This window comes from Serpula lacrymans (genome assembly GCF_000218685.1).
Source record: "Serpula lacrymans var. lacrymans S7.9 unplaced genomic scaffold SERLAscaffold_10, whole genome shotgun sequence".
Classification (NCBI taxonomy): domain Eukaryota; kingdom Fungi; phylum Basidiomycota; class Agaricomycetes; order Boletales; family Serpulaceae; genus Serpula; species Serpula lacrymans.
In genome coordinates, this window is record NW_006763299.1 from 1,478,636 (window position 1) to 1,495,361 (window position 16,726).

The 16,726-nt window shown below is 47.6% G+C and overlaps 4 protein-coding genes across 4 annotated transcripts; 3 read left to right on the forward strand and 1 right to left on the reverse strand.

Moving 5' to 3' along the window:
* Positions 1 to 3,420: 3,420 nt before the first annotated feature.
* Positions 3,421 to 4,608, forward strand: SERLADRAFT_416969 (uncharacterized protein; the record flags this gene model as incomplete). The annotated part of the gene is made up of 5 exons (XM_007321009.1): positions 3,421 to 3,584; positions 3,635 to 3,983; positions 4,019 to 4,352; positions 4,429 to 4,453; positions 4,531 to 4,608. Coding segments are annotated over 5 exons (948 nt in total), but the record flags the coding sequence as incomplete, so codon positions are not given.
* Positions 4,609 to 4,901: 293 nt separating this feature from the next.
* On the forward strand, positions 4,902 to 6,157 carry SERLADRAFT_395917 (uncharacterized protein; the record flags this gene model as incomplete). Its single annotated transcript, XM_007321010.1, has 6 exons — positions 4,902 to 5,133; positions 5,188 to 5,272; positions 5,329 to 5,387; positions 5,449 to 5,567; positions 5,633 to 5,768; positions 5,855 to 6,157. The coding sequence occupies 6 exons, from the start codon at positions 5,104 to 5,106 to the stop codon at positions 6,020 to 6,022; spliced, it is 597 nt and encodes a 198-aa protein (XP_007321072.1).
* Positions 6,158 to 8,056: 1,899 nt separating this feature from the next.
* SERLADRAFT_416970 (uncharacterized protein) lies at positions 8,057 to 10,721 on the forward strand (the record flags this gene model as incomplete). Its single annotated transcript, XM_007321011.1, has 8 exons — positions 8,057 to 8,144; positions 8,196 to 8,240; positions 8,296 to 8,502; positions 8,555 to 8,827; positions 8,880 to 9,113; positions 9,186 to 9,569; positions 9,652 to 10,107; positions 10,170 to 10,721. The coding sequence occupies 8 exons, from the start codon at positions 8,113 to 8,115 to the stop codon at positions 10,387 to 10,389; spliced, it is 1,851 nt and encodes a 616-aa protein (XP_007321073.1).
* A 731-nt stretch (positions 10,722 to 11,452) lies between these two features.
* Positions 11,453 to 13,765, reverse strand: SERLADRAFT_473505 (uncharacterized protein; the record flags this gene model as incomplete). Its single annotated transcript, XM_007321012.1, has 8 exons — positions 11,453 to 12,188; positions 12,245 to 12,376; positions 12,429 to 12,634; positions 12,685 to 12,912; positions 12,968 to 13,076; positions 13,135 to 13,226; positions 13,281 to 13,290; positions 13,356 to 13,765. 8 exons carry the CDS (start codon positions 13,740 to 13,742, stop codon positions 11,544 to 11,546), a joined length of 1,809 nt encoding a protein of 602 aa, XP_007321074.1.
* Between the last annotated feature and the right edge of the window lie 2,961 nt (positions 13,766 to 16,726).

A 16,726-nucleotide genomic window follows, 5' to 3' on the forward strand; every position in this document is an offset into this window, starting at 1 on the left:
TGATGATAATGCTCCGCTTCAACATTCCCAGGTTCCTGTGTCAGATCTACTAGTGCGCCAACTGCAAAGACGACGAACAGCAGCGCAAGCTCATGAGCACTGTTATGTTCTTCAACAGGCTTAACAGAGCTCGATGAATAATACACTGGCAGAATTTCGTCCATGAGCTGATCGCGGTTGACGCCCCGGAAGAGCCAAGCAGCTCCGTCAAGATATGATTCTGATAGATAGCGCGCCCGCTCCCAACTCGGGAGCTGACCCTCAATTAGTTCCCGAACTTCAGCCACTGGTCCCATGGGTGTAAAAGGAAATGCATGTGAAAACATGACAACCTTCTGAGGCAATGACGGGCTCTTGGAGTCCCTTTGACGCTCAGGTGTTTGAGAATTTGAACTTTCACGAGAAGACACGTTATCGGACTGAAATAAGCGCCGTTAGTAAGGTGTATAGTTAGCAGATGAATCACAACAGTACCATTAGCAAGCACTGAGTGACAGACGCCAGTATGAGTGCCTTCCGTATTTTTAAAATTGAACATCAACTGCACTCACCTCTGAACCACCAGTTGGCCCAAAAAAGCGGGATATGCCATGGTCTGTGATGGATAAGGTTCCAAAGGTGTCGATGAGTTCAGGAGGGTTGCTCGGACCTGGGGCATCTTCGGTAAGCCCCGCGTAGTCGTCATCTCTGTCTTGATTAACACCTAATAGATCGTCGCGAAGAAGAGGGTGTGGCTCTGTCGAGTGCTGGGATTGCAGAGAAGCCAAGGCGTCTTCCAGTTGCCGAATACGCTCGCTCATTTTAGATATCCGGCGATGCAGATGTTCGGTTGCTGCAAGGACAAAGCTGAAACAACGTATTAGAAAGTCCCATGAGCAGAAATAGTACGTACCGCGTTCCTTGACCGGTGGCTAAACTGCCTAAAGACCCACAAGAGACGTCTGAGAGGACTGTCAAACGGATATAAGACATGATACGCACCGTTTGGACATAATGCAGCACAACCTCGCCTCTGATGTGAGATGAGCTGTTGTCGTCGTCGCTGACATTGAAGAGGAGCTTACCTGGCAAGATTGACATGGTATCTGCTTGTCGCACTTAATCTTGAGCCTTTGAGGATGGCAATCGGGTCAGGACGTCAAATAAGATATAAGGATGGCATGCGCGATGATCGCACCTCCTGCACTCAGCACAAGAGATTTGCCCATTGATTCTCTTCTGTTCGATTTCTCGCGCGTGGCCACCATCAAACCTGAAGTCCTCCACCTCTCTGCGACTTGATTTGCGCTTCAGCTTGGCTTTCGTGGGTTCTGGAGGCATGTATTATGCTGAGAGAAAAAGACAGGGTAGTACTGCAGAATCAAAATGCGTTCTGGCTTCCTGAGATGGGAATTTTAGTGTACAAAGAAGGCTAGGCGTGCGCATGCCACATTGGTGCGAAAATCAACCGGAAATTCAATCAGCATGTCGAAAGAGGGCCGAGAGGCATTTGTCGCTCGTCCCTATTACCTTCCACATCGTTACCGCTACACATGCAGGCCGCATTGCCCAATATCCCCGCTCCAACCAGGCCCATGGCCATGCAGCGCAGCGCTCTTTGCTGAATAAAACCTGTGCTCGACAATACCTGAGTCATGGCCATCCGTCGTGGCAAAAATACATGACCAATCGACTTGCATAAATTTTCACTGTCAGCGGCTCAACCTCTAACCGACGGACAGTACCTTGATGTCAGGGTTTTGCACAATCTGATAAGATCGCCATACAATACCGACGGAACCACGACTGCGGTGACAGCGCCTCCCAATAAGACCACGCCAACTCAAAAGAACCACCTCATATTTAAGCGAACTACTACTTATGTTCCTCACAATGAGGTCAGGGTGTAGTCACACGTGAACTCAGCATCATTAAGTTACCTATACCAAGTTAGAGTTTCGGGTCATTGGAAAATCCAGAAAATAACTTACAATATGACCGCATCAAAGGGTGCAAACGAGACTCTAACAACCTCGCCATCAGATAGCGGCCTCCCTTGCCCGAACATGCAATAGGATTCTCTACCGCAGCAGCACCATTTTCCGACCATTCGCATTAGACATTATACAGACCCGGGGTTCGTTCATCGATGTTCATCACACACGAGTGTAGCAGTGTGTCGAGGGCCACGACACGTTCAGCTAACCCATGTCCCAGACTGGAAAGATAAGGACGGGTCATTACCTCCTGTGGCTCGAGAACGCCCGAGTAAATGACATTGTACGGCAGCCTTATAGCCTCCGGAGTTGCCCGATGGAAATCCCCTCAGAAAGCCTCAGAAAGTATAAGTTGAGACATAAAGGGACAAATTGTGCCCTGAAAACGTGGATAATGGAAACGGGTATTGGGTAGCCGTTGAGACGTTACATCAGGAGGTTGATGTCACTATCATGCCGCAGCGAAGAGAGTTGGGCTGAAAGGATGGAGCAAGTCACAGCAGTAAGCCTCGAGTTCAACTTTCAACTTTCGGGCCAGTATGTTCAAGTTAGCTGCACCGTCAGGATGGCAGTCTGCTGATCCGCCAAAGCTAAAAACACTGGTACCACCGCAAAGCAAATCGCACTGTTAAGATGATGCCTTTCTAGTCCACTCTACGGAACCAAATGTGATCTCTCTCTAGATTATTAAGTTAGACTGGAGAATAGCGACGATAAAAACTTATCCACGAACTTCAAGAACAACAGCCAACCGACACCTCAACTCGCAGACGGAACATGTGTCTATGATGAGAGCCTCAACGCTTACCAAGCCAACAGCAACGTTGAGATAACTACCACCACGGAATTCCGTGGAGGAGAAACCTAGAAGATAGAATAATTCCACTAGGACGTTGTATAGCCTCGTTATTAAGTACGGTGTAAGCCCCCAACGATAAGAGCCGGTAACCGATTAGACGACAGCCAGCTGTGAGATTTTATTGCATCGGTCAAATTTGTCGAGCGCTAAGAAGGACATCATACCACGCAGGGTGGACATCATTGAATATGTTTTTGCCCTCCAGTATCAGCTGGGAGGCACGTAGTGGTAAGTGAAACAGCGCCGATATGCTGCAGCGACAGCGAGAGAGTAGATAGATGATACTGGCGAGGACAGCATCGTTGTCCTCGGAGACAAGTTTACCACCGAAAAAACGAGGACGCCGGCCTTTGCCTAGCAGCTCCCTAGAGCCCTCGTTTACGCGCCGCGGACTGCAGAAGGACAATCAATATTGCTGCGGGCCGGGAGACAGAGAACAAAGGTGACATCAAAGAAGTCAGTAACACCAAGCCACCTGGTGCGACATATCAACAAAATTTATAGGCAGAAAAAAATCAACAACATTCCTGCCGACTTCCCTAGACACCTATCGATCACCCATAACGTCTTGCACGTCCCGTAAATATGTTTCGATCTATCGAGAGCACTGTACGAAACGCCTGCCACAACCAACGCGAAAGTCCTTGTCATAGATGTGGCATTCTCATCCGATACGATCAAAAAGCAACGTGGGAAACGGTCAACCGGTTGGTGAACGAACATTGGCAAATCTGTCCCAACGGAATTGGGTAAGTTAGGATATTTATCAGTCATACAAACGTCACTGATACGCCCATAGCACAAGCCTGGATCGCCAGAGATGGACGCATTGTCTGCCCTACCAGGCAGCCAATACGAACATCACTCCTAAAAGCGAAAACAAATCAGTGGGGGGTGTCTTATTGGCTGGACAGGCAGGTACGTACCATCCAGGCAACAGCCATGAGACAGGAGGCGGAGACCGGATGAGGCGAGAGCAGATTCGAAGGGAGAGGCTGCTGAGGGACGAATACACGGATGAGGTGACGGCGACGAGCGTGCGCTGCAAGGGGTGCAACAGGGTGATAAGGTTGGACAACAGGGTAAAATACTACCCCGGTCTTTGGACCAAACATCGGGGCAAATGTCCCGCCGTCAAACGCCTTGAGGTAAGTCCCTTTCAGTTACTGCAGCCCCGAATTAGAAAAGGCAAACAAAACTACAGCGGAAAAAGAAACACGTGCAACCTACGAACCCGCCGAGCCAGGACTACGCAGCCGAAGAGGCAATGCAGGTCCAAGAGAGTACTAGCTCCACCGAGATAAGCCAACGAGGTGGTTCTGATCGCCCTATTGCAAGTGCGAAAGAAAAATCAGGCAAGATCCTGTACATACAAAGCCGAAGTCAACGCATTACTTACATTTCAACAGAAGATGGAACGGGTGCTATGGCTAGAAGACAAGATGAATGGACATACTCGTCCGATTCGTCGGATGATGAGCAAGCAACAGATGGGGGCGACAGCAAACCATTCTATAGTGAGTCTTTGTACTAAGTTGTACTATCGACTGCCATGATATAGAATAAACTCACACTAATTTTTTATTCCGCTAGAACTAAACCAGGAATATTTTGAAAGGTGTCGAACGCCACACTGGAGATATCGATACGCCACCGAATCTGAGCTGGCAACAAACTTTCGTTGCAGTAATGCAGACTCGTCACCGATGTCATCGCAACACACATCGGTAACACGGTATGGTTGGAGGCTGTAGCAGGGGGCGTTGTTGCGTTGTCCGTGTTGTCGAGATCGTTATTTTGGGCCTGAACAACTGACAATTTCCATGACAGCTGTGATTCTTTGGAAATGGTTGAACACCCAGTTGCCGAAAGCTCTGAGTAAAATTTCAATGGCACTTGCACATTTTCTCGAACTGTAAAAAGACGATTTTTGCGATCCTGACCCGTCGGCGTCAGTGCTGAAGGGAATTGAAGAGCTTGGCCGCCACGACAGCAGTGATGGTTGAGAGAAAGGGGAGGGTTAGGGTTTGATTCATTTGTACGATATGCATCCACGCGACTTCCCCGGAACCAAATTTTCCAATAGGACGACGCAACCAAATCATTGACGGCCATAACGACATGCAGTAGCTTGCACAAGTCCTCGAGGCAGAACCGCATGACCACACACACAGGACGACCTCTCGTCAGTCTCTCAGTCTCTCTCCCACTGTCCAACACTTTGCCCGCCATTCTAACCTCCAAAAGGTCTCTTGCTTGCCTTACAAGATGTCCAAGCCTTATTTCGAAACCGTAAAGGTGATGTCCCGTTCAGTGCTGTATTACTGATCCAACTAAAACCATCATTCCAAGTCATTCGCAGACGTTCCCATAACAGACGATGGCGTGGATACCGCATCTTTCCTAGAAGCCTCTAACGGCCTTGTTCAATTATTCGGTGCGGACTACCGTTACGTTTGTCGCCTTGCCCATGTGGGTTAATGCCAGCCATAGATTTGCTTGGTTCTGGTATTTTCGGATTTGTGCAGTCTGATATAAGAGGAAACATAGCGGTAAAATATTCTTATCGTAGTCGTAATGACGCAATCGAACGTTTCATTCATCTCTTTACAGGGTGTACGTGCTCGGTACCAGAGCGCTTCTCCTCAGTCACAGACACTTGAGAGCCTTGTACGAAGCGAAAAGTCAGAAGAAAATCACCATGGGACTGCTTGTTTGGTTCGATTGATGCGGTACGTATTTGGCCTATTGTCCTACCGCTTTTACCATCAATTGAAGTGTATTCATGATCCAACAGCGGTTTTGCATTTTTATGCAACGCTCTACAGCATATGCAAAACGATCCTTCTATTGAGTTGCATGTATGCTTCAAGCGGTCGTATGATGAAGTTCTAAGACATCACCACTCATTTCTCATACGATCCATTGCGTCTGTACGTCACGATAAGCCTTTGCAATTCATATCCGATCCGCCTCAGCGTACCGATGACACACGGCGTCTAATTCGCTTTTTATCTAGGTTGCTGTAAGGGCTGTACCTCATCGTCACGATTTCTACGCCAGAATTTCGCAGGGAGGTTCGACGGAAAAACTAGACGTCGAACTCACCAAGTGGTTAGCAGGTCTTGCTCTCATCGTAAAGCGCATCAAGACTTTCTTAGAGGATGGAGGTTATGGAAGAGTATGATGTGACTGATCCTCCCGGCAGATACACGAGGATCCCTATTTTGGCACCTGATTCAATGGGTGTGTGACAGATATGACAAGTTGTATGGAAGCAAAACGGATGAGAAGCTTGAAATAACACAACCTGATGCTCATTGACACGAAGTTTCCCTTAAACGAGACGTCTCCGCGCGTTCTCTACTGGATGCTTTTCTGGGCACAAACTTTCTTTCTTTAGCGCCTGTTTGAATTAAGACCCCGCGGAACCGACCAACTCGCCATTCATAGCACCGAGTTTATAGACTAGTCCTCCGCACACTTTGTACTGATCTTCTCCTGATGCCGCACCGTATCGAGCTCAGGGTATACCGGGCAAGTAAAAGCCCGGATAAAACAAAACCAACTGACGCCGCTCAACACCGTACGGAAAGCAGAACAAGAAAGAACCTTGGAACACGTACCGTAGGAATCAATGAAAGTAAGGGGTAAGGATGTGCAGTCTGTTACTAAGGTAAGAAGGGATGCTGTTCGATGTCTGCCACTGCAGTGATGGGCCTGCCTCTTGGAATGTATTGTGCAAGTACATCGTATGTCACAGCGGGAGAAAAAAATAAAACAAAAAACGCCACCAGGAGTGACATCCCGGTGCCTCAATTAACCGCTATCGCGATCGACGCCCATCTGCCGTTACAGTTGTTACATTTAGCGGGCCGCGAATAGAATTATAACGTACAGAATGCTCTACTTACTACAGCATGTTTACAATCATCGCATTCAGCCGTCGGTAAGAAGTATTCTCGGTCGCATAAAGATGCTGTGGGGAAGCACGATTAAAAGCCGAATCCAATCTCTGTTATGTCAAAAGCGTAAGCTCCATAACAGCTATGTAAAAGATGTGAAAGATGGTAACTGCGCACGCGCAGCTGTCTAACAAAACAAATTTGAGGAACTTTTGCCATATGGATATTGTCTGATTTCATGTGTTTTTCCCTGTGCACGAGCGGCCATCAGATAATACGACATGGACAGAGTTCCGGATATGATCCTGGAAAAGACAGACAATTGCCAGAGATGGTCAGCCACTTCGCACGAGGGATAACAAATTGTCACAAGTCATTTCTTTTAGGAGGCTGTTTCGCACAGAAAAATGACAAGCATACTCCACGATGTCGGCCGTCAATGTCGGTCGCCACGGCCCAAGTGTCAGACTTTCATACATTCAATTTGCGTCTCAGGGAATGCAAGACGTGTGCCGCCGGATATAATACTAAGGCCACATCGCGTGATGCCTTTGAGGCCTACAATCGCGGGGGAAGAAAAACGAAAAGTTAGCATGTGATCAGCTGAAGCGAGTGTGAAGGGCGCAGACGCGCAATTACAGGTTGGCCGTCAAATAATGACGAAAAGGCATCGCACAGTTTACATTCTGAGCATCCATGACATGACCCGAACACAGATAGAGTTCCGTCTAAGACCCAAAGGGAGAAAGTGATGTGTGCGCAGACACAAAATATGTAAAAGAAGATCAGAACTTTACCGGTCTAAGCAATCCCCCAGCTAAGACTAGTTTGTGTCATAGCATCTAGCTCACATCATAACCGGATAAGCCAGAACTTAGAAACACGACTGGTAAAAACAACAGAATGACTGAAACAGCCATTGATAGATTTGTTGGCCGGTGCTGATGGGGCGGGCGGTACGTTGAAACATCAGAAAACATAGAACAAAGATGTAGGAAAGATGTGATAAAACGAGGAACAAAGAGAGAGCGAGGAAGAGATTCTTTAATGATGAGAGGCCGAGAAGAGGAATACCGAGTCGGAAACAAATATAATAAAGGAGCGCGACGACGACGCTGTTCCTGAAGGTTCAATATAATATTATCGGAGTTCGAAATACGCCGTGAGAAATAAGATGTGTATGTTTCTCGAATCCCGAATCTGTGACATATTTTCTGTTGTGTTTCTGTAAATACGCTTTGGACCCGAACTAGCTTACACATATTAAACCCACCGTTTGTCTTTTCCCTTTCTCATTTCCCCCTAACAGCATCTCTCCCTCTCCCCATTTTTCTCTCTGCCTGGACAGTTTCCCGGAGTTGCAATCATACACATGATTCAGAATATGGATCCCCCGGAATCAAAGTGAGTATGCTGCCCACCAGCCAACACGTTCATTAACACCCTACGCGCCAGACATCGCCCGTCCATTTCCCCAGAGCCCCCTCGCAAACATTATTCGTATGTTGCCCTCTTCTCGTCGTTCCATCCAGTGCTCTCATCACCGTGTGCCCAGTGTTCCTCAGAAACGCAAAGCACCGTCTGAAAGGGGGGATTCATCCGACGACCAAGACTATACAGTCGGTGGCGAATCCTCGCTGCAGAAAGACGAATATGAGACTGGCCGAGTCATCTGCGAGGTCTGCGGGGAGGGAGTCTCCTTTCGCGACGAGGCAACCGGTGGTTTTACTCTCAAGCATTGGGATGCCCACCGCCAACAATGGTACGTCAAATATTTGGGCATGCTGTCTGGGATGCTCATCATATCTTCACAGCTCTACTACCACTCAAGCACCGCCAGAACCCGTAATTTATACACCGGAAAGCACCGCAGAAGCCCTCGCCAACCCTCCAACTAAGCGTCGACGAGCGAAGCGTACCGAAGAAGAGCGCATTGACTACCTCAGAGCAGACCCTTATGTGGCCCAGTTCGAGGCTTACCGTGTCCTCTGTGCTTCTTGCGACAAATGGATCCGCCTGCGCCCCAACTCCACCTACTGCTCCATACCTTGGGACGCGCACCGCAAGAGCTGTCTATCAAAGAAGATGTGAGTAAATTAGCGCTCTCACCCGATCCTCTCCGATAACAAATATTCGCAGCAATAGCAAGAATGTTTATGCCCTCGAGGAAAGAAATTCTATGTTTGCAAAGGATCCGGATATCCGCAAGTTCGACGCAGAGCGTGTACTGTGCAATAGCTGTGACCGTTGGATACCAATCAGCCCAGAGGACCATATGCAAGCCGTACAGAAATGGCTACAGCACCGCTCAACATGCCAAAAATTACTTGCCGCACCTCCCCATGAACAGGGCTCAAGCAGATCTATTTCCCAGTCAGTTGTCGTATCATCTGATTTTATTTTAAAATTGGTCCTCAACAGCCACTGTATGCTGTGAATTTCTAGCTCGAAGACTATCGATAAAGTTCTGCCGCTGTCGGAACAACCATATTCATTGGCTTCTAACCATAATCTTCCGCGCCATGGGCACCGTTCCACACCCGACCATTCACCAAGTGGCAGGGCCCCGGCACCACTCACAGCACAAGCACCATCCCCGTCATCTTCTTTCAAGGACCTCACACCGACCAGCTTTCCCCCCGCGCACGAGTCGCGAAGGCGAAATGCAGAGCAGCGAGCGGCTACCTTGAAATCGGACCCGCTAGTTAGGGAGGTCGAACCAAATAGAGTTTTCTGCTCTCTGTGCAAGAAGTGGGTCCAACTTAGGCAGGACAGTTCTTATTGCGCGTATCCATGGTTGCAACATCGGGGGAAATGTTTAGCCCGACAGTGAGTGTTTTTTCTGCCTTCTCACACGAGCGGATTTCTCGCGCTGTGCGTGAATACTTCAGTAGCTAATGTTTATTTGCAGTGAAAGGCGTGTACAGAAAGCTGCTGAACTCGCCGAAATGAGGGCGAAGCGGGGGGATTTACAGGGTGAAGACGAACTGTTATCACCCGACGAAGATGATTCCATGGAGGATGATCTGGAATCCGACGATGGTGCTGGGTATCGCCAAGAGATTCTGCGAGCAGAAGAGCGACGAAAGGCCAAGTATTCGGCGAAGCCAGATTCTAGGTCACTCCTCTATTCTGCGAAGAAACACCGGGTGGACAAAGGTCACCGACAAAGTTCGCCGTGGTCGAGTGGGGAAGCCTCTAGTTCTATGCGGAAGTCTTCGCACATGTCCCGTCCTCCACGTCTCAAGGGCAGGCACGATCTGGACAGCGAGTCGCAGTTCGATGACGCTCCGGCGACGGGTGTGACGAGCCGCCTTATGCGCCGCTTAACCCTCGATTTTGCAGATCTAGATTCCGTTCCTGGTCGGTGAGTGCCTGCAGCCAGCTCGTATATTTGGACTGAATTACTGATTCGAGTCTACATGTCAGCATGAAGTTCATATTTTCGTCAATTGCGTTGCTATTTGCGACTACATATGAGAACACAGATGACATGACGATATCTTCGCTCCTAAGCTACTTGAACACCGCTATGCCCCCGGACAAACACGAAGACTTTGACACGTCCGAAGTTGCCAAAGCCGTCGCCGCTCTGCAGGAAAGAGGGGATATCATATTCGAAGGTGACATGCTCCGCCTTCCGGACTAATCTTAACTTTATTCCTTGCTGTTCCGAAACCGTGCAACTTTTCTTATTGTTTTCGATCCGAACTCTGTATTTCGCTATCATCTTGCACTCATCATTGTCATAGTTTTGTTTCTTGTTTTCTTGGACATCAGTGCCTTGTCACTGCCCGGACATTCTCATCACCTCACTGTTATTTACAATGCTACAGCATCTCGTTTCGCCCCCCTGTCAACCATCTTATATATCTGCTTTCTTGCTACGCCTCGTCTCGTCTAGCTGAACACGTTGTCTTATATATCTATAATAGCATTTCTTGGAGGCCTTTTGAAAGGCCGTGTTCGAGCTCATAGCTATCTCTCGTGTGACTGGTGTAAAGTTAAGAGACCGTCATTGACAATTCTTGGTATGATTTTTTCATTGGCAGATAACGCATGTTTTGGTGTGGTATAATACTGGCCCTTGAGCACTACACTCTTGGGTATATTGTGTGACTAACTTGCCGTACAAGTTCTTCGAGGCTTAAGATTCAACATGTGCCAAGCCACAAGGAGGAATCGGCGGTGGAGTCCAACCAGTGCGATACCGGTTCGACAATTGAATACCGTAGTTCCTCGATTCAGAGATTATACTGAGAAAACTCAGTTGAGGAGATAATGCGCCATTCTACTTTTTAGAGGGATGTGCGATACCGCAGCCCGAACGAATCAAGCAAAACTATCATCAGTACTGTATCAGATATGGCTGATATCTGCTCAGGCTGATGCTTCCTGGAATCTGTCGATGTTAATATGATTAATATCCCAACTGATGGTGCTGATATCTAGGATGCGGAAATATCACTAGTACCGCTGCGATTCTGTCACAGCCTGATTTCTGTCATGATCTGATTGCACATTGGCGTTGGTATGATTCCGTGTCATGCAACGCGTGTGGGTTTATAAAAACAATCATTACAGATCACGTGATCGTGTTTGAGTATTCACGTGATAAGGCTTTTCTTCCACAGCCATAACCTCGAGGATATCGACATGCAAAGGCGATAGAAAGGTTTTCTTATGACCGTTAGCAGTGCCCTGTCAAAATGAGGAAAATATATACAAAATACACTGTTTTCCCAGATATATTTACAAATACAAGTAATAATATACAATATGATAAAACACCAAACCTTATTCTTATCCCATTCCAATAGTACCATTATAACCACCGTCAAATATCCCAGTTTGTCGAACAAATGTGACCCATTGATCATCCATACCAGCCTCGAGCGTCAGGCCAATTGTCTGTACTTCGTCAGCACCGGAGGCATTGTAAGCGGGCGCAGTCGGGCACTGCATAGCAGTGGAATAGTCTGAAACGTAATGTCTAGTTGAGGCATAGTCTGCTGCTACAGCCAGGGGATGTTCCGGCTGAGAGTACCACGAGTGAGCATCCTGCCGCGTTTCGACCGAATAGACATGCGGCTCAGGGTTAGCATAAGACAGGTGCGGATTTGAAATGCTTGAGGAAAAATAACTAGACGTGACATGATTTCTTGCGCCTGTAGAAGAGTATGATGGGAAAGTTTGAACATCGATGCTGTCCAGACTAGACGATGTAGTAGAAGTTGAATCGGACAGGTGCGGGCTGTTAGCCTGAGCCTGTCTTTTCGACGAAAGAAACTTGCTGGGAAGGATCCTGACTTGTCCCCCAAAGATCGCAAGTTCATCTTGAGTATCGTCTTCGCGCGGCAGGGACGTGGGTTCCTGGTTGGAAAAGTTGCCCGTACGATATTGTGCATATGCATGTGCCGCTTTTTCTCGAAGTCTACGGAGGACATGCTGCGCTCGGACGTTAGCAATATCGAGCTTCGCATGGACCGTCCCTAGTGACTCACCAGAGCGATCCTAGCTCGTGAACAATGTATCGCTGATTTTTCAAAGATTTCGACTGCGAGACCAAGCTCGATCATGGCACTAGGTGCCATGTTGGAATTGGGCGTCCGGGTTACAATCGATCCAACAATGACCTGTTGTTGCTAAGATTTAAGAATAGTCAAGAGGGAAGATATCATCACTGACAGCAGCAGAAAAAGTATGGGTCAGCAGAGTCCACGCTCGCATCACCAGCTCCGGGCATCTCTGGAACTGATGAACATGTGCCCTGATTATAATAGACGAACATCGATAAGCGGTGAGGAGAGAAGGTCCAAAGGGGCTGGCAAGCGGGTTACTCGGGTAATCTAACAATGCTTGAGCAAAAAAGCTCCTATGTAAATAGAGCATAGCTAAACCACGAGGTCAAGTTATGGTAATCACTTCATAAGCATACACTCACTAATCATACGATGCTGCGATAAATAAAATGAGCGCATGGTAGAAGATGGAACATGATAATCTCGGTCTTCGGGCGAGGGATACGGTTTGTACGATGGAGGGAAGGTCATCTGGCGGACCTTGCGGTCAAGGTCCAGAATAGTGGCGTAGCTAGGACTTTTGGCAGTTAGTGTTGCCTCGGCCACAGCCAAGAAGACATCTTTAGAGAAAGAGTACTTCCATCGCCAAACTACAATATATTATTAGTAGGGCGTAATGTCAATGTGCGGCATTGCATGACGTACAGCCTTCCTGGACCTCTCCGGTATCGGAAATCATTTCGTCCTCGTCCTTCGGGAATTCGCAGTCGACGTAAGACAGATGAATAGAAGGAGGACGTCCAAGTGCTAAGCTCTGCATAGGAGGATACTACATCAAGTAACAAACGAGTATGGGTGATTACGGGACTTACATGAGAAACATCGGCGGAAAAGACCTCCCAGAACAGGTTGCGGCGTCGATGAACTGTTCGGCTATCTAGGTTCCATCGGGTGCCGTCGCGATCTGTGAACACTCATCAGTTCGTCGAGAGCGAGTTACCATATGTGCACAACGTACGTAGTCCAATCTAAAAACAGGGGGTACATGGTTAATCAAAATAGCAATCAGGACTCGCGTTTTATGCATGCTTACACTTTGTGCCAGCTTGGCCGCGAGTGACATGATGGACCATACACTATCTCTAGTGTAATTTTTCCCCGCCAACGCATGATAACTAGCCATAAGTCCTACAGCCTGAACAGTTTGAACTTGAGGAGAATCGAAAACGGAACGAAGAGATAAGGCAGCCCTCCCCAGATCATAATAGCGCTCTGCCTCCGCATTATATGGCAGCAGTTCCAAGTCCATCAAGGCACCAATTGCAAAAGTGAAAAACAGCAGACCCAATTTATGAGGGCAGCAGTGGGTAGGATGATTGGGATTACCGCCATCCCGATTAATCTTGTAAATAGGAGTCATAACATCGTTTATGAGTTCATCTCGTACGAGGGGTCGGAAGAACCAACTGGCATGGTCCATATAGCGTGAACATAGATCCCATGCCCGTGATTCTGACGGGAGATGAGAGATTAGTAACCAGACTGTGTTCCTTATATTTGTCCTTTTTGTCGTAAAGGGAAATATATCGGCCAGCTTTGCTATCTCAGGAGATACCGAGGGGACCTCTTCTTCATCAGAACTATCATGGGCCCAGTCTTCACCGGCCTATGAAACCCCTAAGTCTAGTGCAATGGAAAGAACTGTAACTAAACTCACTAGCAGAAGAGTCTAACGATTGAAGTCAGAGCAGGCCCCAAGCAGGAATATCAAATGAGTACACGTACTTCTGAACCAGCTGATCGGCCGTAGTACTTGAACTCGTCCTTGTCACCAAGAGTCAGAGTACCAAAAGCATCCAGGTTATGTGACGTCTCCTCTCTTTCGTCTGGATTTAAATTCTCTAGAGCCTCGGAACCGAATTTGATTTTGATTAGTTCATCGCTGAGCAAAGGATGTCTATCACTTGAAAGGGAGGCGTAGGTGATGGCGAGAGCATCTTCTAATTGTCGTATGCGGTTGCTCATCTCAGAGATCTTGTGATGCAGTTCTTTTGTATCAGCAAGAATGAATCTGAAGTTGTCAATGAGCCTGAATGTTTTTTTGATTATGACAATCACGACAGTTACCTGGTCCCTTGACCTGACGACAGGCTGCCTAATGTATTTTCAATGTTGTCAAATTCAACCATGTCTGACAGCACATGTGAAACGTACCAACAGGGCATATAGTTGGACATCCCCTACGTACGCAAGAGTTACAAGGCACTTTCTTGTCACATCGCAACTTGAGCCTTACACCCAAGATGTGGTGTCAGTAGAACTGCAGATAAATTGATATTTCCATACTACCTGCGGCATTCAGCACAAGAAACTTCTCCACGGATGCGTCGTAACTCTAGCTCTTCATCTTCTAAAGTTTTCCGCGACGTTCTCCTCGCAGTGGATTTGAGGAGAGTGTCGGTTCTGTCGGAGGGCATGAATGTGATCCGAGCGCTGAAGCGAAGTTAAGCTTGGCCTTCAGAATGTCGTGGTTCCGATTTTAGAAGTCTCAATGGGTTACGTGAAGGAGAAATGCACAGTTACCCTGTAGCCACAGCGTTCTCACCAACACAGAACCTTTCCTCAGGAGTTACATGATCGCTTGAAACGACATAAATATAACCAAGCGCCTTCACTCAGTGGGAGTGTGTACGACGATTATCAAAATCATAACAGCCCAAAATGAATAACTTTGATCAACTTCAAGGCGCTCGATATTCAAGTTGCTTCCACTCCGCGATCATACTATTACTCGTGAGACCATGTGCATCCTTGCAGGTTGCAAAGTGATCTTGAATGGCGATGGATCTTATACCGCATCTCGACATTATGTAGTTTCGTGCCAGTGGTCAAGCTTCAAATGGTCAACCGTGCGATTTTCTGAAAGCAGCAACAAGGATTCCCAACAACTTCTGCATTACAAAATGGTAACAAAAGACATAACAGCAAGTACCTCAAGTAACTGCTAGGAACTATATGGTTGTGAAAGAAAGTACATACACACTACAGTGGTGGTCTGCGGTTGGATGGTTAGCGGCCTTGTCGCTTGGTAGCTCTTTTCTTGTTTGGCTGGAGAAGACACTCATATCCAGTCATGATGGGAAGTATGGCGGTACGCACCTTCTCGACAACTTTCTCAACTTCAGGGATCTTGTTCTTAAATGTGTTTCGCATCGATAGGTCATGATCGAGTGTGGCTTCACTTACTAGACGCCTAGAACTTTTGGGTGACTCTTGTGTTTCGTCGTCTTCAATAGGTCCCCTTACTCTTTTCCCGGGGTGCGATGATTGTGGCAAATCATCGAAGTCCACAATATCATCCGAGGCAATGCTGGCAAGCTTTCTGAAGGTGTGATTTGCGGCTGCCTTGGAGTGGGGTTGATATGTTGCTGGAGCTGCTAGGATTCCAGGAGGAGGAGCCCAAGAGTCATCCACGTTTACTGAGGATGATACAGGTACAGATCGAGCAGTACCAGTGGCACCAGTACCTGGCTTGGGCGCTCCAGTCGCATAGGTCGAAGTCGCCATGACAGTGTTCTGGGCAGGTTCGGATCGAAATGTTCGTGATGTAATGACCCTGCCAATAACTTTCGATCAGATTCTGGAACTCACCTTCAACTTATTGCTTTGATCACTCGACTCTTGTTGAGTTTCTACAACGTGGCCTAGGCGGGGCGCATTAGTTCTAGCAGGCGGGTCCGTTTCAAATACCTCGTTTGAAGCCTGGATATCAGCCTAGATGTGTCAGAATAGCTAGTGTCCGATATTGGAGAACTCTCACTTGCCTCTTCGACCATGAGACGGCGGGCCAAACTAGTTTCGAGCTGGCTGATACGGGCTTCATATTCCTTAATGAGATTATCTCGCTAAAAAAAAGTCGACGATCAGTGGCATGAATCCAGTGCATTGAACTAACCCTTCTTATTTCATTCGACTTGGCTACAAGTTCTCGTTCTGATAAGGCTCGCGTCTGCTGCAGCAAGCTATTAACCAAAATCATTTCATCAGAGTTCTTGGCGATTGATTAGCATGTGAGTTGAGTCGTTATCAATGGAAAAGGTCACCAAGTCGCCTTCTTTGTAGCGCGTGGATATGTTGTTAGCTCGCTCTGTGAGGCGCTGCTCGCGAAATTCAAATTCCTGCAAACGCTTTTGCAATATCACGATTTCTTGTTTAGCTTCATTGCAGGGTGACTCAGCATCGACAAGGTGCTGCCTGAGTTCTTGAATGTTTATGTCCTTTGTACTAATTTCCCCGTCAAGATGCTCAATTTTGTCGTTGGCTTCTCGAAGGAGGCGTTCCGCTTCATCAGCACGCTGTTCCTGTGCTTGCAATCTGGTTTGACTGACACCTTCGAGCCGAGATAGCTCCTTCTCCAACTTCAATACAGCTTCTTCTCGAGACAGCCCAACTGTTTTTGCTTCA